General features: G+C 46.4%; 1 protein-coding gene across 1 annotated transcript in view; it reads right to left on the reverse strand.

Annotated features, from left to right (window-relative positions):
- Window positions 1–16,627, reverse strand: part of ulk3 (unc-51 like kinase 3) — a 32,699-nt gene extending 16,072 nt beyond the window's left edge. The window contains exons 1-6 of the mRNA XM_087982018.1: window positions 16,429–16,627; window positions 11,458–11,598; window positions 7,866–7,986; window positions 6,294–6,398; window positions 4,989–5,132; window positions 2,840–2,922 (exon numbers count right to left, since the gene is read on the reverse strand). Of these exons, the coding sequence (XP_087838144.1) occupies window positions 2,840–2,922; window positions 4,989–5,132; window positions 6,294–6,398; window positions 7,866–7,986; window positions 11,458–11,598; window positions 16,429–16,527 (693 nt within the window). The 5' untranslated portion in view covers window positions 16,528–16,627. The remainder of the gene's footprint in view (window positions 1–2,839; window positions 2,923–4,988; window positions 5,133–6,293; window positions 6,399–7,865; window positions 7,987–11,457; window positions 11,599–16,428) is intronic.
- Between the last annotated feature and the right edge of the window lie 5,107 nt (window positions 16,628–21,734).

The raw sequence follows: 21,734 nt of genomic DNA on the forward strand, positions 1-21,734 counted from the left end.
CGAGGTAGGTCTGAGCCTGGGATTCCCAAGGTCCCCGGGTTTCCTCGAGGTTTCTGCTGCGTTTTCGTGGCGGCCTGGTTGATCTGGCCCGGCCTGGGATTACTTTCAGTGGCTCTGATGGCTGTTTTCATCAGCGTTGGTCTGCGTCTCCCTTACGGCAGCTTCAGTCTGTGACTCCATGCAGCCATTTTCTTCGGCAGCGTGGTGGGTCCAGCTTGGGATTCCAACTGGGATTGGGTCCCTGAGCCCAGAGTCTAGAAATGGACCAAGTGAACTTTGTCTTCTATTCTCTTTCATTAAAATTTCTTTTATTATTATTATTATTATTATTATGGTGGAAGAACTATCTTTCTGAACTTTTTACTTTGTCATTTCTCTAATTTATTAGTATGATTTTGCGCTTCTGATGGCCTGTAATGCTGGACTTCTTAATTTTTCTAGTTTTCTTTCTAAAAGCTTGGACACCTCAGTAGCTTTGTACCTAAGCTGGCGCCGGGAGAAGTTGCAAACTTTTGACAGTACTCACATGAGTATGTGACAATATAGCCCATCCAACGGGCGGCAATGGTGGCACAGTGGTTAGCATTGCTGCCACACAGCGCCAGGGACACGGGTTCAATTCCAGCTGTGTGTGTGTGTAGTTTGCACATTCTCCCCATGTCTGCGTGGGTTTCCCCTGGGTGCTCTGCTTTCCTCCCACAATCCAAAGATGTGCAGGTCAGGTAAATTGGCCATGCTAAATTGCCCACAGTGTTAGGTGCATTAGTCAGAGGGAAATGGGTCTGGGCGGGTTACTCTTCAGAGGGTCGGTGTGGACATGTTGGACCGAAGGGCCTGCTTACACACTGTAGGGAATCTAATCAATTCAATTCAATCCAGTCAACAGGCCTACATTTAGCCCTTCTGACTGTTTGTTCTGAACCACCTGTTAAATACAGCAAAGTCAGAGATGGCTGGGGAATTATTAGTGCTAATTTCAGCCTCATACTGAGGAGCTGTGATAAGCAGTCATGGCTGTGTGAGACACTCAAAAGACTTAAGCAATACATTCACACTCATAATGGTGCGAGCAAGGCAAGTGTTACCCTTGCAGTGTAACCTTGTGCAGGAATTAACTGAGGCACTATAAACACAAGGAAAGGTGCGATGTACACTTCTTGGTTGACAATGGTTTGCGCAATGTGCTGTGGCTCTGCTGTTAGCACACTTGCCTCTGGTGCAGTAGGTTGTGAGCTCAAAACCCCCTCCAAGAACACACAGAGCTTCCTGAGGTCCCTGCCCAATATATTATATCGAAACAAACACGACAAGAATTGGAGAGGAAGCTGAATAAACATGAGGCAGAAAGGAACGGATGCTTCTGCTGATAATGTGGGAGGCGACTTGCATGGAGAATAAAAATAGCCTGTAAAAGTGGAGCTGAAATGGCCTAGTTCGGTTGGTGGGAGCTTGCTGTGTACAAGTTGGCTACAGCATATCCTACCATGTAACCTGAATTACACGCTGAAAGTACAGGTAGGTCTTCTACAATTCTTATGCAACCCTGTGTTACAGATAAATCATGCTTGTGTTTGATTTTACCTTTTGTGCCAAGAGATGTTTATGGGGATTGTTGTAAGTATTTGGAACAGCATCATTAAGTTGGGGATAATCTGTTGGGTTTTGGATAGGTTAAGTTATTCTGTAGTCTGTTCTCTTCTATCATTTGGTAATCTTCAAAATAATGTCTGTTTTGTTTAAAACTAAGTGGTTTGACCAGCTGCATCACTCCTGGACTATCTGCTTATGCCTGCTTAAAACAACTGGCAAAGTTAGAGTCTGGGTTACTTTCTTGAAATGTTTTTAGGGGTCCACAACTCAGTCCATACCGACTATAATCACAAACTAAACTCATCCCCACTGCCTGCGTTTGGCCCATTTCCCTCCAAACATCTTTTATCCATGTACTTATCCATCAATGTCACTGGGTCAAAATCCTGGCTCTTGCCCCTTAACAGCACTGTGTGGGTGCACCTGCAGCCCAAGGACTACAGCAGTTTAAGGCAGTGGCTCATCACCACCATCTCTGGGGAGATTAGGGATGGGTAATAAAAACTGCCCCAGCCAGCGATGACCACAATCCAGGACACATCGACATGGCTGGGAGACACAAACAAAGCAGATTCAACTAGTCGACTTGAAACTCCATATCCCATCTCAGGAAAGTGGATTCTGAAAACCCTGTTAATCATCCAAATTAGATATTGCAGTTCCTATTTTCCTTACAACCCACTCACTCCTCCCAAACTCACCAAGAAGTTGCTACTTGGATTCTCGCCTTCATGTTCAGTGCACTCCTTATCCTCGTTCTGTAGCCTCCTCCACAGACTTTCCTGACCTCCTGTCATGACCTCACCCTCTCGGACAGCCCCAATTCCCAGCAAGACACCCCCACCCTTCGCTGTACCTTCAGATGCCTGGAAGACCCCCGCCCCCACCCTCAACATCACACCCCCCACATTCTTCAAATCCGGCAGATCTGATAGCAACTGTGCTGAACTGAAGATTCTTCTACATGAAGTCACACTGGACCTGAAACACGAACACAGTTTCTCTCTCTCCAAAGATGCTGCCAGACCTGCTGAGCTTCTCCAGCAACTTCTGGAGCATTTTTCATTTACTCCTTTGAACTCACCTCCTTATGTTTCCCACCCCACCTCCCTCAAACTTTTGACTGATGACTCTCCTGGGAATTACCCCCAGGGGATGTTTTATAGTGCTACGTAAAAGCAAGTTGTTGTTGCCACTTCCCCAGCCTGTGAAAATACACATTACCCTGGTGCCGTCCACGGTCACCCACCTCGATGGCCTTGTTGCTGCGGAATTTCTCCTCCAGCTCAGTGAACGATTTTGATGCGAAGGGCGGGCGTCCGAGCAAAGTCTCTGCAGGAAGGGTTGCCAGAGAAGAGCAGGGTCAATGAGGCTCCTTTAACTACACCCCACCCCGCCACCATAAAGGACCATCATAAGTCCTTATTACAATAGGGACCTGGGTAGTAGGCCAGACCATGTAAAGGCAGCAGATCTCAGAATATTTACTGTATGGAAACAGGCCATTCAGCCTATTGAGTCCACACTGACCATCTCCCCACCACCCCCAACCCTATCCCTGCAACCCTGCATTTCCCATGGCTTACCCACCTATCCTGCACCTCCCTGGACACTACGAGGTAATTCAGCATGGCTATTCCACCTGACCTGCACATCTTTGGACTGTGGGAGGAAACCGGAGCACCCGGAGGAAACCCACGCTGACACGGGGAGAATGTGCAAACTCCACACAGTCAGTCGCCAGAGGCTGGAATTGAACCTGGGTACCCGGCGCTGTGGGTTCAGCAATGCTAACCACTGAGCCATCGTGCCACCCCCATTGCTCAGTGTAACCTTTGACACTTACTCCTGAAATTGTTATATTGTTTCTTTTTACAAAAGGGTCTTCCCATCCAGTCAGAAACCATTGACATGTTCCATACTCTTAACTCCTTCCTTCCCCCTCTCCTCTCCCAATCTCCCCCAGGACCCCAAAACTGTGCAATCCCTTTACCTTCCTTTTCTCTTACAAAGCCTATGTGAACAGAACCCCATTGAGCCTTCAAAATAGAAAAAAAAAAGAGGGTAGTCTAGCAACCCAAAGAGCCAGGATAAGGTTTTGGACAAGCCAGTTCAAATTGCACCACTGACAACTGATGGACTTCAAATGCAATACCCGAAATCTGGAATTGAAAGATAGTCTCATCAATTCATTGTTTGCCATAACCTTGACTCGCTAATTTCACCTTGTCTGACCTACATGTGACTCCAGACCAACAGCAATGAGGGTGACTTTTGAATGGCTCAGGGAGTCTCTCCAGGACCAATGAGGGATAGGTATAAAAGGGCCTTGCAGGTGACACCCACGTCGCCTGCAGAAATATTAAAAAAAAACTGCACAAACCAGATGGCTTTTACAACAATTGACAGTTTCATGGTCTGTATTAGACCAGCTCTTTATTCCAGAATTTTCAAATTTCACACCGTGACGGAATTCAAACCCAGAGTATTAGCCTGGTGCTCTGGATTACTAGCTCAGTGACGTTGACACTACGCCACCACTTTCGCTACACCTTCCCTTTATCCCTTCCACACATTATTTGAATGTCAGCAGTCACATGACACCAGATTATAGTCCTTCAGGTTTATTTGAAATCACAAGCTTTCAGAACACTGCTCCTTTGTCAGGTGAAGATAGAAGGTCAGACTTCAACTGACAAAGGGGCAATGCTTCAAAAGCTTGTGATTTCAAATAAACCTTTTGGACTATAACCTGGTGTCAGGTGACTGCTTAACTTTTCCACCTCAGTCCAACACCAGCACCTCCACACCATTATTTTAAATCTAGGCAACCCAGCCATTGATGATGGGCTTTTGCTGCTCCTCGGATGCTGCCTGACCTGCTGTGCTTTTCCAGCACTACTCTAATCTTGACTCTAATCTCCAGCATCTGCAGTACTCACTGACTGCTGTTAAATAGGCATCCACTTCATAATACCAGATCAGCTGAGGTTACCTCGAACGACTCTCCTTCTCAACCTCTCCCCTCACCCGAGGCATGATGACCCTCAGCTTAAATCACCAACAGTTGTCGGTAATGAGAGAGAAAGAAGATGGATGATCTGGTCAGAACTATGGCAACTTTTATCCCAGACCCCTCTCAAGTTTGTACATCTCAATCGAATCTCCCCTCAGTGCCCCCCGTCTGAAAATCTTCCCTTCAATAGCTGTGGTGCTCCCCGGTTCCCTCTTTCGTTCAATCACACCTTTTCTGTAATGAGTCTCTGTGTAAAGCTGAAGCCAGGAATCTCTATTCCTGTTGTACTCGGACATTTTTAAACGGAGGACCCTCTGGGGTGAAGGGACCTCACCAGAACTCCCCCTTCCCCAGGAAGTGCCAGCCGACATCGCGGACTCACCGTACAGGATGACGCCCACTGACCACAGATCCACGCGAGCATCGTACTGTTGGCGACACACCATCTCCGGTGCCATGTAGAGTGGGGATCCACGCAGAATGTGCTTCTCGTCCCAAGGGGACATGTGCTGAGCAAAGCCAAAATCTGCAGCAGACACAAGGAACCACGTTATCGCTGGGTGGGACCTTCCAAAAAGGGGAGAGCAGTTTTCATTCTTGACACAAACGCTGCACGGATGCGGCGTAAGAACACGCGATTGCATTTACATAGTGCCTTCAATGTTGTTTCCCTGGAGGGTTATCACACAGCGGGCCACCTAAGGAGATACTGTGACAAATGACCCATCGAAGAAGAGGTTAACAAAAAACAAAAAGAGGCAGAGGGAGGGAGTGAGGTGGCAGGAGAGGGAGATGGAAAGATAGAGAGGTGGGGTGAGAGAGGGGTGGAGCAGGAGAGGGGACAGAAAGGAGGGCAGAAGCAGAGGGGGATGGAGGGAGGAATGGGGCAAAGCAAAAGAGGGGTGGAATGAGGGGGACCAGAGCAACGGGGAGAAGAGGCAATGGGAGAGAAGAGTGGGAAGTGGGTGGAGGGAGAGAGGGTTGGAGCGAAATGGCGGGCAGGAGGGATTGGCAAAACGAGGGGTGGGGAGATCAGAGGGGAGGGCAGAGAGAGGGGGAGGGGGAGGGGGAGGGCAGAGGGCAAGTGAATCTGGTTCTGAGAGACTTCCAGTTGCTGATGACACAAGGTTTATTTTTTAGAAATGTTGTTTCGAATGAGATGTTAAACCCAGATCCCATCTGCCCCATCGGGACAACGTACATCATCCCACGGTCACTCTGAGGTCAGTTTTCCCTGGTGTCCTGACCAGTTCGTTTCTGGTTTGACAGGATGTGGCCGTCACTGGCAAGGCCAGCATTAGCAGTCCGCCTCCTTTAACTGCCCCAGCAAGCCACTTCAGAGGGCAGGTGAGAATCAACCACCAAATCTGGAGTCACGTATAGGCCAGGCTGGGTAAGGATAGCAGATTTCCATCCTTAAAGGACACTAGTGAAGCAGGTGGGTTTTTAGATCAACCTGGAATTCGATTCCAGAGTTATTCATTGAATTAACATTCTACTATCTGTGGTGGGATTTAAACCCATGTCTTCAGAATTTGGGCATTGTGAGATGGCAGAAGGTGCTATATAAACGCAGGTCCTTCTTCGCTTTCAACTCCGACCTTCATTGCCATTTAGGAAATAAAGCGTTGGGGGGTGGGGAGTAGGGGGAGGGCTGTAGGATAGAGGAGAGTCCGAGTTAACTCACCAGCAAGTTTGAGGTGAGGGGTGCTCCGGGAACTGACCAGAATGTTCTGTGGTTTCAGATCGAGGTGAGAGATGTTTCGCTCGTGGAGGTACTGGAGAGCTGATGCTGAGAGGGGAGGAGAGGGAGAAAGAAAGAAAGAAAAAAGCAGCTGATCCATGGAGTCCGTAAACATTTTCGTAACTTCTAGCATTAACAATAACACCTTTGTAAAGTTCACAGGTTAATGCAGGGGCTCCCACAGAGCTCAAAGATCTTAGATGAATCTTGATTTGGGTGCATACAGTATACTGCTAGAAGCCTTAAACGAGAACAAAAAAGCTGAAGTAATGCACAGTGCTGCACTGTCAGAGGCAATGCAGCATTAAATGCTCAGGCAGGTAAAGGAGATTGCACTATTCCAAATAGGACTAGGGTCATTGTTGTGGTTCTGTTCGCCGAGATGGGAATGTTTGCTGCAGACGTTTTGCCCCCTGTCTAGGTGACATCCTCAGTGCTTGGGAGCCTCCTGTGAAGCGTTTCAGTGACTAGGGTCATTCTGAGGGATCTCAGGCTAATGTTTATCCTTCCATTAACATAATTGGCAGCCCAATCTCTGTACAAACAGAATGTGGATCTAATGGCCATTCCCAAAAGAAAGAAGAAATAATTGCATTTATATAGCAACTTTCACATCCCAAAGTGCTTTACAGCAAATGAGGTGCTTTTGGTGTGTAAAGGTTACAGCAAAGTCACCACAGTCCCAGAGGACCATTGAGCTGCTCTCTTAGGCAAAAGAGGTGATTGGTGGTGGTTCCACCGGAGGGTAGGACCTTCATGGGAACATCAATCCGGTGGAACTACCATTTTGAAGTCAGTATTGTAATGTAGGAAACATCAATATGCACACAGCAAGACCCCACATACAGCAATATGGGGATAACGTGAACTTCTATTGTAGTCAGATTGATTGAGGGATGGATCATAGAATTCCTAAAGTGTGGAAGCAGGCTATTTGGCCCATCGAGGTCACACAGACCCTCCAAAGAGCATCCCACCCAGACACCCCCCTGGACCTTTGTAACCCTGCATTTCCCATGGCTAATCCACTTAGCCTGCACTTCTTTGGATGGTGGGAAGAAAGCAGAGCACCTGCTCGCGGTCCGTGCAGTCATGGGGAGAATGTGCAAACTTCACAGTCGCCTAAGGGTGGAATCGAAACTGGGTCCCTGGTGCTGTAAGGCAGCACTGAGCACTGAGCCACTGCGCCACCCTGTGTTGGAGAAATATAAACCTTTTTTGTGGACAGCTCTTCTCACGGTTTGGTGGGATCTTTTACCTCTACTGGAGGTGAGTGTTTAGAAAGATGGCTCCTTCAACAGTGCAGCACTCCCTCAGTGCTGGCATGATAGTGTCAGCTGCAGTTTTCTGCTCACACCTCTGGAGTGGGAGTTGAACTCTCAATCTTCAAATTCCAATGAGAATGTTACCCTCCGAGCCAGGGGGAAGCTGATGCTCTCATTGCCCATGAAGCACTTTGGAACATGCAGTGGATGGGAAAGTTAATATGGCAACCCAGCTCCCGCGGCCTCTTACCCAGCTGCTGCAGAAAGCGCCTGGCCACTCCTTCGGGAAGCGCCCTGCGAGTGCGGATGAAGTGGGAGAGATCGCCGCCAGCACAGAATTCCATGATCAGGTAAATGTTCTCGCTGTCCCACTGTTAGGGTCAAGGTCAAACCATACGTTAGAAACGACTGCAACCAGAAGCCTATAATATCTCCCCCTCACCGAACCCCACACCTCCACAAACTGGAATGTCTGGCTACCCGGAATATTCCCAAACTATTCCGCGGGGAAGGGCAGAGCCCCCTGGTTATGGTCTGGAACCCTCTGACTCACACAGGGCAGTGACAGAGAATCATAGAATCCCTACAGTTTGGAAAGAGGTTGTTCATCCCATCGAGTCTGCATCAACCTTCCGAAGTGCAGCCCACGTAGACCCACTCCCGCAACCCTATCTCTGTAACCTTGCATTTAGCATGGCCAACCCACGCATCTTTGGACCATGGGAAGAAACCGACGCAGACACTGGGAGAATATGCAGATTGTTGCCCAAGGCTAGAATTGAACCCGGGTCCTTGGTGCTGCAAGGCGGCAGTGCTAACCACTGAGCCACCATAATGCTCACCAAGGAGATCATTCCGATTCCATTATTCACAATGAGAGATTACTTCAGTGGATGATTACCACCTATTACCTACGTCTTTCTAGCTGGAATACTGAAGTATTTTGTTTATTGATTGTAAAAATATTGGAGGTTGGAGGGGTTAAAAAACCCTATTTCATCAATAGGTTATAAAGAGTCTGTTCCTCTTCCAAGTGGCCAGGTACTGAAGGCGGTCACATAGTAAAACCTCCAGGAACACTCCCAACCCAAGTTGGCGACTCAAGTCTCTGATTGTTGGTCAAGGAATAGGCCAGGGCATTAATATTGGTTTCGGTGTCCCATCGGTCATGGCCACTGCCCTCACTTATCAAGGGCCACCCAGTCACTCTTTCCTGAGTGTACGTGGTGGTTGGGAGACAGGGATAGAATCTGCCATTCTCCAATTTCCCTCGCCCCATTTCAACAAGGAACCCCAACACAGGTCAGACCAGATAGTAGGAAAGGCAATACTGCTGCTCAAAAAAAAAAAATCACACAGATAAGAGACTGACACACAGCCACTACCACAACCAAGAGAGAGTCACACACTGACAAAACCATAGCCAAGATACTGACATAAACACAATCAAGACAACAGCACAACCATAAGACTCTAAAACACACACACACACACACACAACACAGCCAAGACACACAGGCAGTAACACACATGCACAGATGACGGTGCAGACAAGACAAAGGCATACAAAATAGAAGCAACAAGAGACTTTCTGGTCCACTGAGCCTGCTCTACCATTCAATATGATCACGGCTGATTTCCTATCTCAATGCAATCCCCCTGCTCCCTCCTCATATCCCTTGACACCTTTTGTATTTCGGAATCAATTTATTTCTTAAATATATTCAGTGAGTAATAGAATAGAATCCCCTACAGTACGGAAAGAGGCCACTTGGCCTGTTGAATCTGTACCAAACTTCCAAAGAGCCTCTCATCTTATTCGTGTAACCCCACATTTACCTGCATATCTCTGAACACTGGGCCATTTAGCATGGTCAATCCACATAACCTGCACATCTTTGGACTGTGGGAGGAAATCAGAGCACCCAGAGGAAACCCACGCAGACACGGGGAGAATGTGTGAACTCCACAACATCGTGGGCCGAAGGGCCTGTTCTGTGCTGTATTGTTCTATTGTTCTATGTTCATCCAAGGGTGGAATTGAACCCCAGTCCTTGCTGCTGTATGGCAGCAGTGCTAACCACTGAGCCACTGTGCTGCTGTTCTTTTACCTCCATTGCCTTCTGTGGGGTAAAATAACACAGTTCACTACCTTCTGAGTGAAAAACAATTATTATTTCAGTCTCAAATATCCCATAATCTGAGACTATGACCCCTTGTTCCAGAAATTCCCCCCCTCCAGCTCCCAATCAAGGGAACATCATCCATGTATTCCTTTTGTGCAGCCCTGTCCGAATCTTATATATTTTACTAAGAGTCATACAGCAGAGAAACAGATCCTTTGGTCCAACCAGTCCATGCCGACTATAATGGCACACAATACTCCAGGCATGGTTCTACCTAAGCCCTGAACAGCTGTATGACAACTTCCTTGCTCCTGAACTCCTTGGCAAAGAAGGCCAACATTTTATTGACCTTCCTAACTGCTTGTTCCATCTGCATGTCTGCTTGCACTGACTGGTGTACTGGTTCTCGTTTTTACAGTGATAGACTGAGAAGTGTCAATCATTGTTTAAATAATATGCTTATTCTCTTTCCCATACCAAAGTGGATTACTTCACACTTAGCTGCAACGTACTGCATCTGCCCACTCACCCAATTTGTTGAAGTTACCTTGAAGCCTCTTCACTTCTGCCTCATCTCTCAAATTCCTTCTAGTTTTATATCATCAGCAAACTTGGAAATACCAAATTTAATACCTTCATGCAATTCATTAAATTATATAGTGAATAGCTGGAAACAATCACTGATCCCTGTAATAATCCACGATCACTGCTTCCCACTCCACTTCCACTGCTTTTTGTAAGACCAAAAGAAACTACAGAGAGCTGTGAACACAGCCCAGTCCACTAAGCAAACCATCTTCCCATCCATTCACTTCATCTATTATATTTCCCACTGCCTTGCAGAAGCAACCAACATAATCAAAGACCCCTCGCACCTTGGGTATACTCTCTGCCACCCTTTTCTGTCAGGCAGAAGATATAAAAGTTTGTATACACGTATGGATCAATTCAGGAACAGCTTCTTCCCCGCTGTTATCAGACTTTTGAATGGTCCTCTTTAATGTTAATCTCTCTCTGCACCTTGTCTGTGACTGTAACATTGTATCCTTTATTCTGTTCTGTTACCTAATGCACTTGTATCGTGTGATCTGCCTGTAAAGCACAAAAGACAATACTTTTCACTGTACCTTGGTACACATGATGGTAATAAATCAAATCACTCCAAAACCCACCCTTATTTATTCCCACTCAGTTCCCTACCTGCTAACCAATTCCCAATCCCTGTTGCTACTTCACCCCATTCCATGTGCTTCGATCTTACACACTTGCTTCTAATATGTGGGACTTCAGCAATAGCTTCCTGGAAATCCAAAAACATCACATCCTCTATCTATTCCTCTTGTTATAACCTCAAGATTGCAGCAAAGGGGTGTGCGCGCACGAGAGAAAGAGCGCCATATTCACAGCCAAAACACATGAACACACTGACACACACAGACAAAACAGCCAAGTCAGACAGACAAAGGTACATTGACACTGTCAGACACACCGACTGCCTTTCTCACACACATACATGAGAAACAAAATGCCACTGGAAATCAGATAGAAACAAGCTGTCAATATTCAGCAAGTCAAACAGCCTCTGCAATGTTAAGGCCACTCATGAGAGAAGCTCAGAGGAAAGGTGATGGAATCCCTGTGTTGATGAGTGAAGTTACTTATCCAGCCCTGTTAGTTTTATAAAGATATCCACTTTCAGACTCTGCTCATACATACTTGAAAATCCTTCAGCTGCACAATATGAGGATGCCTGACCGTCTTCAAGATTTCGATCTCAGTCAGCAGGTTCTCCACCGAGGCTTTGTTCAAACTTTTTTTACTCACACACTTAATGGCCACGACCTCGCGACTGTTCACCTGTTGGAATACAGCAGGAACCACTTTAGAGGAACAGTTTCAGCATAGAGCGACTGTGCAAGTGAGATGCACTTGCGATGAGGAACAATGAAAGCATTCTTACATTGGTGCAAATTACCCAGTTACAGTCAAGGTGTGTGCCCATTTATCACTATTTGCACTAACAATCAGTTGGTTGGCTGATAGGAAACAAAGAGTAGTGATAAACGGCTCCATTTTGGAATGGCAGGCAGTGACCAGTGGGGTACCGCGGGGATCAGTACTGGGACCGCAGCATTTTACAATATATGTTAATGATATAAAAGATGGTGTTAGTAATAACATTAGCAAATTTGCTGATGATACTAAGCTGGGTGGCAGGGTGAAATGTGATGAGGATGTTAGGAGATTACAGGGTGACCTGGACAAGTTAGGTGACTGGGCAGATGCATGGCAGATGCAGTTTAATGTGGATAAATGTATGGTTATCCACTTTGGTGGCAAGAACAGGAAGGCAGGTTACTACCTCAATGGAATCAATTTTGGTAAAGGGGCAGTACAGAGAGATCTGGGTGTTCTTGTACATCAGTCAATGAAGGTAAGCATGCAAGTACAGCAGGTAGTGTAAAAGGCTAATAGCATGCTGGCCTTCATAACAAGAGGGATTGAGTATAGAAGCAAAGAGGTTCTTCTGCAGCTGTACAGGGCCCTGGTGAGACCACACCTGGAGTACTGTGTGCAGTTCTGGTCTCCAAATTTGAGGAAAGACATTCTGGCTATTGAGGAAATGCAGCGTTGGTTCACGAGGTCAATTCCTGGAATGGCGGGATTACCTTACATTGAAAGACTGGAGCGACTGGGCTTGTACACCCTTGAGTTTAGAAGACTGAGAGGGGATCTGATTGAGACATATAAGATTATTAAAGGATTGGACACTCTGGCGGCAGGAAACATGTTTCCACTGATGGGTGAGTGCCAAACCAGAGGACACAGCTTAAAAATACGGGGTAGACCATTTAGGACAGAGATGAGGAGAAACTTCTTCACCCAGAGAGTGGTGGCTGTGTGGAATGCTCTGCCCCAGAGAGCAGTGGAGGCCCAGACTCTGGATTCATTTAAGAAAGAATTGGATAGGGCTATCAAGGATTGTGGAATCAAGGGTTATGGAGATAAGGCAGGAACAGGATACTGATTAAGGATGATAAGCCATGATCATATTGAATGGTGGTGCAGGCTCGAAGGGCAGAATGGCCTACTCCTGCACCTATTGTCTATTGTCTAACAGGGAGGTGATGAGGTAGCGGCAATGTTATTGGACTATGGCACCCAGAGGTTTAGGCAAATGCTCTGGGGACTTGGGTTCAAATCCTGGTGTAATTTAAGTTCAATTAATAAACTGGTGGAATATAAACCTGTGTCCAGTTCTGGTCTCCATGTTATAATAAGCAAGGATCTTCAGCCAGAGATGATTCAGAAGAGATTTGCCAGGGTGTTGCTGGGGAAGAAGGGTTTGAGTTATAAGGTGAGGCTGGATAGTGTCATACAGCACAGAAAAAGACCCTTTGCTCCACCTCATCCATGCCGAGTTTTCTATGATAAACTAGTCCCATTTGCTGTGTTTGGCACATATACCTCCAAATCTTTCCAATTTATGTACCTGACCAAATGTCTTTATGACGTTGTAACTGTACCTGCATTCATCACTTCTTCTGCCAGTTAAGACAGGTTAGGACTTTTTTCAATGGAGTGTTAGAGGTCGAGGGGTGACCTTATTGAGGTTTATAAAATCATGAGGGGTATAGATAAGATGAATGGCAGGTGTCGTTTCCCTAAATTAGGGGATTTCAAGACTCGGGGGCATATTTTTATGGTGAAAGCCGAAGGATTTAAAAAAAGACATGAGGGGCATTTTTATTTTTAAAACACGGAGTGATTTGCATGTGGAATGAACCTCCAGAGGAAGTGGTGGATGCAGGTACAGTTACAACATTTAAAAGACACTTGGATAAATACATGAATAAGAAATGTTTGGAGGGATATGGGCCAAGCGCAGACAGGCAGGGCTAGTTTAGTTTGGGATTACGGTCAGCATGGACTGGTTGGACTTAAGGGTCTGTTTCTATACTGTATGACCACTCTCCATAATAGTGACCAAAACAACTATAACTGATGGTGATAGATTCACTAGTGTTCTTCTGCTGCCCTTACCCAGTCTGGCCTAGATGTAACTGCACAGCCAGGTGATTGCTTTTAACTACCCTCTGAAATAGGTGAGCAAACCACTCAGTTCAAGGCCAAACAGGGACGGGCAAAAAATGCTGGCCTTGCCAGCAACGTACACATCACATGAAAAAAGTGAAATAATATTCTGAACACAGCACCAATCATCACTTTTATAGTGCGTGTCCCCACAGGAATAAAAAAAAAGTTCCTGGTTAGAAGTTCAATAGGCAGTGCTCTCATTTCTGAATCAGGAGGTCACCAGTTCAAATCCCATTCCAAATAATCTAGGCTGCAGCAACACGAAAGCACAGGATTGCAGAAATCAGAACTAAAGACAGAGAATGCTGGAGAAACTCAGCAGATCTGGTTGCATCTGTGGAGAGAGAAACAGTTAAAAATTGCATGTGGAGCAATCTTTCGTCAGAGCTGATATCTCCTTATATATTGAACTGACAAAGTTTCATTGCAATCCAGAAACCTTAACTCTGTTTGTATTCACAGATGCAGTGAGACCCATGGCCTGCTGACAGAAGGGTTTGGTTTAATTTCAATCTAGGCAGCAGCACTGCAGCAATGCCAGTTTTCAAATGAGATGTTTACTCTCTCAATTGCCTGTAAAAAGGTCCCACAAGGCATTGTCAAGGGCATGATAGATCTTTCCACAGTGTCAAGGCCAATATTCATTATTTGCCATAAAAATGTCATAACTATTTTAGTATAAAGCTGTTTGGGACATCCTGAAGTTCCAGATGAATGCAAAATACACTTTTCTATTCTCTCAGCTATTACCAATATATTTTAAATGATCATACAATTAAAAGTAGGGCCTCGGGTATTGTAGAACAGAGAGACCTAGGGGTTCAGGTACATAATCCTTTGAAGTTGCATGACATGTAGACAGGGTGGTTAAAAATGCATTTAGTACAGTCGCCTTTATTGCTCAGATCTTTCAGTACAGGAGTTAGGACGTTTTGTTGAGATTGTACAGGATGTTGGTAGGGCCTCTTCTGGAGGACTGTATCCAGTTCGGGGCACCCTGTTAGAGGACGAATATTATTAAACTGAGGACAGTTCAGAAAAAAAATACCAGGATGTTGCCAGGATAGAGAGTTTAAGTTATAAGGAGAAGTTGGGACATGTTTAATAGGACCATAGGAGGTTGAGGGTTGACCTTATAGATATTTATAAAATAATGAGGGACATAGATAAGGAGAATGGTAGATATCTTTTCCCTAGGGTAGGGTGTTTCAGGACTAGGGGGCATATTTTTAAGGAGAAAATTTTTAAAAAGACATGAGGGACAATTTAAAAAAAAACACAAAGTGGTTCATGTGTGGAATGCACTTCCAAAAGAAGTGGTGGATATGGGTACGTTTACAATGTTTAAAAAAGTCATTTAGTTAAGGTACATAACAATAAATGTTTGGAGGGATAATGGCCAAGCGCAGGCAGATGGGACTGGTTTAATTTGGGATTATGGTTGGCATGGACTGGTTAGACCAAAGGGTCTGTTTCCATGCTGTTTGACTCTATTACCAGGTTCAAAGCAGAACTCCACAATGCTGAAGATACCAAGTCAGTTTATACTTGAGCCTGTGTTTGACTGAAGCAGACAGGGCCATTCACAGTCTGATACCATCGTCAGGTTGGACAGTTTAAAGGGGTGTTAGGGTCAATTTAAAGTTTTAAACAGCATAGATGAAATAAACATAGATCAGAACTTCACTTTAATTCAGGCCATTAGGACAAGCAAGACACAAAAGACCCTGCATTTATATAGCGCTTTTCACATCCTCAGGATTGCCCAAATTGCTTCACAGACAGCGAACAAGTTGTTCTGGCAATATACACACAGCAAGATACAAGGCCCGTGAACAAGATGAAAACACAATTAAGCTTTGGTGGTGCTAGCCAATTTTTCTACATAAAACACTGTGGGGTCTTTCAGATCCTAAGCAGGTAAAGAGATCCCACATGCCCCGTTCCATCCCAGTAGACCAGTTGAGAAGTACTTTTAAAAATACTAGATCAATACCTAAGGGAGACAAAAAAATGGAAATAACTTAAGTGATACAGGTTCCTCTACCAGGCTCTCACCTATGATACAGGTGCATGTAGGTTGTACACACAGGTGCTCCCAATAGAGGTACAGGTGGCCCCCACCAGGCTCTCACCTGTGATACAGGTGCATGTAGGTTGTACACACAGGTTGCCTTACCAGTCTCGCACACCTTCCTTTAGGTTGTACAAAGTCACTCTGACCAAGCTTTCATCTTTTGATCTGTTGTTATAGGTGCAGGTGTCCCTCAGTCTCTCTCTCATCTTTGGCACAAATGTGTTTTGGCTGTACAAACTGAAGCCCCTATCAATCTCTCACCTGTGGTACAGGTGCCCTGACCAATCTCTGGCCTGTGGCACAGGTGCAATAAACACACTCACTCCTCGCACTGCTGATATATCTGAAGTCACCCGTACCAATCTCTAATCTCTGGCACAGATGTTTTTAAGTTATACAAACAGATGTCTTCCTATCAATCTCTCATCTTCAGCACTGATGTCCTGACTCAGTTCTCACCTGTGACACAGGTGCCGCTGCACAAACTCCCTGCCTGATTAAAAACTGCTCACCTTTCTGTAGGCTTTGTATACAGTGGCGTAGGTACCACTGCCCAGTTTCTCTGTGAGAATGAACTCCTCTAGTTTGGGTGGAGCGCAGCCAGACGCCATCCAGCAGCTCCATTCAAGGGGGTTCGAGACGGACCGAAATATAAAGGGAGGGAAGGTAGAGAACTCAAATCAGATGTTAACCCTCAAACTCCACCCACCACTTTCATTTTGCAAACTGATCCTGGTCACCCCGACACCAACAGCAACTTCCTTCTCTGAGAAAGAAATACTTCCGGGGGTCTGGAAATTGCGATTAAAGGCACACTGCTTGCAATAAACATGCAACTGCATTTAGTACACTGAAGAATGTTGCGTTTAATTCTATCTTTCGTCGCATTTTCTGTTTTGCGGCACGCTTCTCAATTTGCATTGTGCAATTTAAATTCCGGATGTTTGCTGCAGAATTTACAAGTTTGAACTTTATTGCTGGAACAGCACAGCAGGTCAGGCAGCATCCAGGGAACAGGAGATTCGACGTTTCGGGCACAGGCCCTTCTTCAGGAATGAGCAGAGAGTGTTCAGCAGGAGAAGATAAAAGGTAGGGAGGAGGGACTTGGAGGAGGGGAGTTGGAAATGTGATAGGTGGAAAGAGGTCAAGGTGAGGGTGATAGGTCGGAGTAGGGTGGAGGCGGAGAGGTCAAGAAGAAGACTGCAGGTCAGGAAGGCGGTGCCGGGCTGGAAGGATCCGGCTGAGACAAGGTGGGGGGAGGGGGGATGAAGAAACTGGTGAAGTCCAAGTTCATCCCCTGCGGTTGGAGGGTTCCCAGTCGGAAGATAAGACGCTCCTCCTCCGACCGTCGGGTTGTTGTGGTTTGGCGGTGGATGAGTCCAATGACCTGCATATCCTCGGTGGAGTGGGAGGGGGAGTTGAAATGCTGTGCCACAGGTTGGTTGGGTTGGTTCGTCCGGGTGGCCCAGAGGTGCTCCCTGAATCGCTCCGCAAGTAGGCGGCCTGTCTCCCCAATATAGAGGAGGCCACACCGGCTGCAGCGGATGCAGTAGATGATGTGGGTGGAGGTGCAGGTGAATCTGTGGCGGATATGGAAGTTTCCCTTGGGGCCTTGGAGAGAAGTGAGGGGGGAGGTGTGGGCGCAAGTGTTGCACCTCCTGCGGTTGCAAGGGAAGGTGCCGGGAGTGGTGGTTGGGTCGGTGGGGGGTGTGGATCTGACAAGGGAGTCGCGGAGGGAGTGGTCTCTACGGAAAGCTGATAGGGGAGGGGAGGGAAATATATCCTTGGTGCTGGGGTCTGTTTGGAGGTGGCGGAAGTGACGGCGGATGATGCGCTGTACATGGAGATTGGTGGGGTGGTAGGTGAGGACCAGTGGGGTTCTGTCCTGGTGGCGGTTGGAGGGGCGGGGCTCAAGGGCGGAGGAGCGGGAAGTGGAGGAGATGCGGTGGAGGGCACCGTCGACCACGTCGGGGGGGAAATTGCGGTCCTTGAAGAAGGAGGCCATCTGTGTTGTACGTATTTTGAACTGGTCCTCCTGGGAGCAGATGCGGCGGAGACGAAGGAATTGGGAGGATGGGATGGTTGAACAGTTCATCCACTACACCAACACCTTCCACCCCGACCTCAAATTCACCTGGACAGTCTCGGACTCCTCCCTCCCCTTCCTAGACCTTTCTGTTTCTATCTCAGGCGACCGAATCAACACGGACATCTACTACAAACCTACCGACTCCCACAGCTACCTGGACTACAAGAAAAACGCCATCCCATTCTCCCAATTCCTTCGTCTCCGCCGCATCTGCTCCCAGGAGGACCAGTTCAAAATACGTACAACACAGATGGCCTCCTTCTTCAAGGACCGCAATTTCCCCCCCGACGTGGTCGACGGTGCCCTCCACCGCATCTCCTCCACTTCCCGCTCCTCCGCCCTTGAGCCCCGCCCCTCCAACCGCCACCAGGACAGAACCCCACTGGTCCTCACCTACCACCCCACCAATCTCCATGTACAGCGCATCATCCGCCGTCACTTCCGCCACCTCCAAACAGACCCCAGCACCAAGGATATATTTCCCTCCCCTCCCCTATCAGCTTTCCGTAGAGACCACTCCCTCCGCGACTCCCTTGTCAGATCCACACCCCCCACCGACCCAACCACCACTCCCGGCACCTTCCCTTGCAACCGCAGGAGGTGCAACACTTGCGCCCACACCTCCCCCCTCACTTCTCTCCAAGGCCCCAAGGGAAACTTCCATATCCGCCACAGATTCACCTGCACCTCCACCCACATCATCTACTGCATCCGCTGCAGCCGGTGTGGCCTCCTCTATATTGGGGAGACAGGCCGCCTACTTGCGGAGCGATTCAGGGAGCACCTCTGGGCCACCCGGACGAACCAACCCAACCAACCTGTGGCACAGCATTTCAACTCCCCCTCCCACTCCACCGAGGATATGCAGGTCATTGGACTCATCCACCGCCAAACCACAACAACCCGACGGTCGGAGGAGGAGCGTCTTATCTTCCGACTGGGAACCCTCCAACCGCAGGGGATGAACTTGGACTTCACCAGTTTCTTCATCCCCCCTCCCCCCACCTTGTCTCAGCCGGATCCTTCCAGCCCGGCACCGCCTTCCTGACCTGCAGTCTTCTTCTTGACCTCTCCGCCTCCACCCTACTCCGACCTATCACCCTCACCTTGACCTCTTTCCACCTATCACATTTCCAACTCCCCTCCTCCAAGTCCCTCCTCCCTACCTTTTATCTTCTCCTGCTGAACACTCTCTGCTCATTCCTGAAGAAGGGCCTGTGCCCGAAACGTCGAATCTCCTGTTCCCTGGATGCTGCCTGACCTGCTGTGCTGTTCCAGCAATAAAGTTTCAACTTTGATCTCCAGCATCTGCAGACTCACTTTCTCCTCGCAGAATTTACAACGCAAAGCTGGAACCAGTAATGCATATTTTTTTGTTCGTTGTGCGCAGCTGCAATTTTTTTTCGCAATGCGAAGGTGTAATATTTTGCAACTTCAGTCGAGAAAAACAAATTAGAGGACATGCGGCAGAGATCGGGTTTGAACCAAAGACCTTAGGGCGTCATTATCTGACTTAATTTCGTTCCTGTTGCTCTTGGGAGGTGAATTGTCACTCACTGGGTGTGATACCGTCAAAGATTTAAAACAAACGAATCCTTTGTAAAATATTGACATAATCGCTGGATTAAGCATGTTTAATAGCAGTATTAATTTCACTAGCTCAAAAACAAACTGCTGGAGAAACTCAGCAGGTTTGGCAGCATCTGCGGGAAGAAAGCAGAGTTAACGTTTCGGAAAAGTAAAGCTAAAAAAATCACACAACACCAAGTTATAGTCCAACAGGTTTATTTGGAAGCACTAGCTTTTGGAGCGCTGATCCTTCAGGGTGGTAGTGAAAAGTAGACAACTCGAAAAGCTAACTCTGCTTTCTTCTCAATGATACTGCCAAACCGGCTGAGTTGCTCCAGCAATTTGTTTCGTTTCAGATCCCCAGTTGTTTGTTTTAATGTTGCAAGAGTCTTTGACAGCACCGGAGTCCATGCAGCCCTTGCTGACTCCCCAAGGGAGTAATTTAGTCAGTTCATTTTCCTGTACTCTATCCCTGTAGCCCTGTTAAGTTTTCTGTCCCACAATTGCACATCTAGTTTCTTTCAAATCATTGTCTCTGTTTCCACCGTTCCATGGGCCAGGAGTTCCTCATCATTACAGTTTGCTATGGGAAAAACAATCTTCTTGGCATTCTCTTGCATTTTTTAATTGAAATCTTAAAGTGGTGTTCCCTAGTACTTGTACTATTGGTCAAGAGGGAAGAGTTCAGTCCTTTACATCAACCTTGTCAAAAGTCTTGTACACCTCAATCAAACGGGAAGTGACGGTCTAGTGGTATTATTACTGAACTATCAATCCAGAAACCCAGGTAATGTTATGGCGACCTCAGTTCAAATCTGATTATGGCAGATGGTGGAATCTGAATTCAATAAAAATCTGAAATTAAGAATCTGCCGATTGTCAGGAAAACCCCCTCGTCAAATAATACCCTTTAAGAAAGGAACCTGGTCTAAAAACTATATAACTCCAGATCCACACTTATGGGTAATTAGGAATAGTGAATAAACTATGGCCCAGCCAGCAACACACACGTTGTTAATACCAATTTTTTTTTTAAAATCTCTTTGGAATCATCTTCCCAAATATCTCTGAACTAACCTAAAATCTCAAACATTCCATGATTCACAAAAATCCCTGGAACTACTCTGGTAAATTTTCTCCACAGCATCTCAAGGACCTTCCCATCCTTCCTAAATTGCAGACTAGAATTGGATGTAATACTCTAGTGAGGACCTTGCAAATTTTTTAATAAACATTTGGCATAACATTTGTGCTTATTATCTCCAGTTGCAAATGCCAGGTGCTTTACTTTCAATATGTCCTGTCATCTTCAGAGATTGAGGTGCTCACATCCCTAGTTATTCTATTCCTCCATACTGTTTAAAACTATACCTTCATTAATTTATTTATTCACAGGATGAGGGCATTGCTCACCAGGCAGCATTTCTTACCCATCCCTAAATGTCCACTGAACCACATTGTAGTGAGTCTGGAGTTACATGTAGGCTAGACTAGGTAAGGATGGTAGCTGCCTTCCCTAAATGGCATTAGTGAACCAGATGGGTTTTTCCTGACAATGGATTCACAGTCATCATGTTATGCTATTGCTCCTTTAACAAGATTTTGTTGTCCTTAGCTTTTTTTTTCAGGTCATCATAAAAACACAGGTTCTGAAAAGTCTGGGCTTGCAGGGGTTTCGGGCCAATTTTATTATAGCTAAATTATACTACCTCAGGAAAAAGGCTTTCATGTTTTAGGGAAAAAAAACACTTATACAATGAAACGGGAGTGGCCAGTTCTCCCAGCTCAGCTTTTCTCTGGTTTGGTTTGGTTTGATTTGATTTGATCTGGTTGTTCACTGAAAGCAGTCAGGCAGTTGTGAAGCTCCTGGACCCCAAAGAAGCAGGTCCATGCTGAACCACTCTCTGACCCTTCTCCTGCAAGACCCAGTGGTTGATTTTACATTTTGTGCCAAGGGGTGTTTAGGCAGATTGTGACAAGTATCTGGAACAAAGTCATTAAGTGGGGAAGACCTGTTGGGTAGGTTATTTAGTATTCTGTTTTCTTTTGTATGTTTTTCATTTGGTAATCTTGGAAATAAATTGTTTTGTTTAAAAATAAGTAGTTTGACCAGCTGTATCAGTCCTGGAATATCAGCTGCATGCCTGCTTAAAACAACTA

Source organism: Chiloscyllium plagiosum, unplaced genomic scaffold, assembly GCF_037043375.1.
Source record: "Chiloscyllium plagiosum isolate Xiang-an unplaced genomic scaffold, Cpla_swu_hap1 HiC_scaffold_42, whole genome shotgun sequence".
Classification (NCBI taxonomy): domain Eukaryota; kingdom Metazoa; phylum Chordata; class Chondrichthyes; order Orectolobiformes; family Hemiscylliidae; genus Chiloscyllium; species Chiloscyllium plagiosum.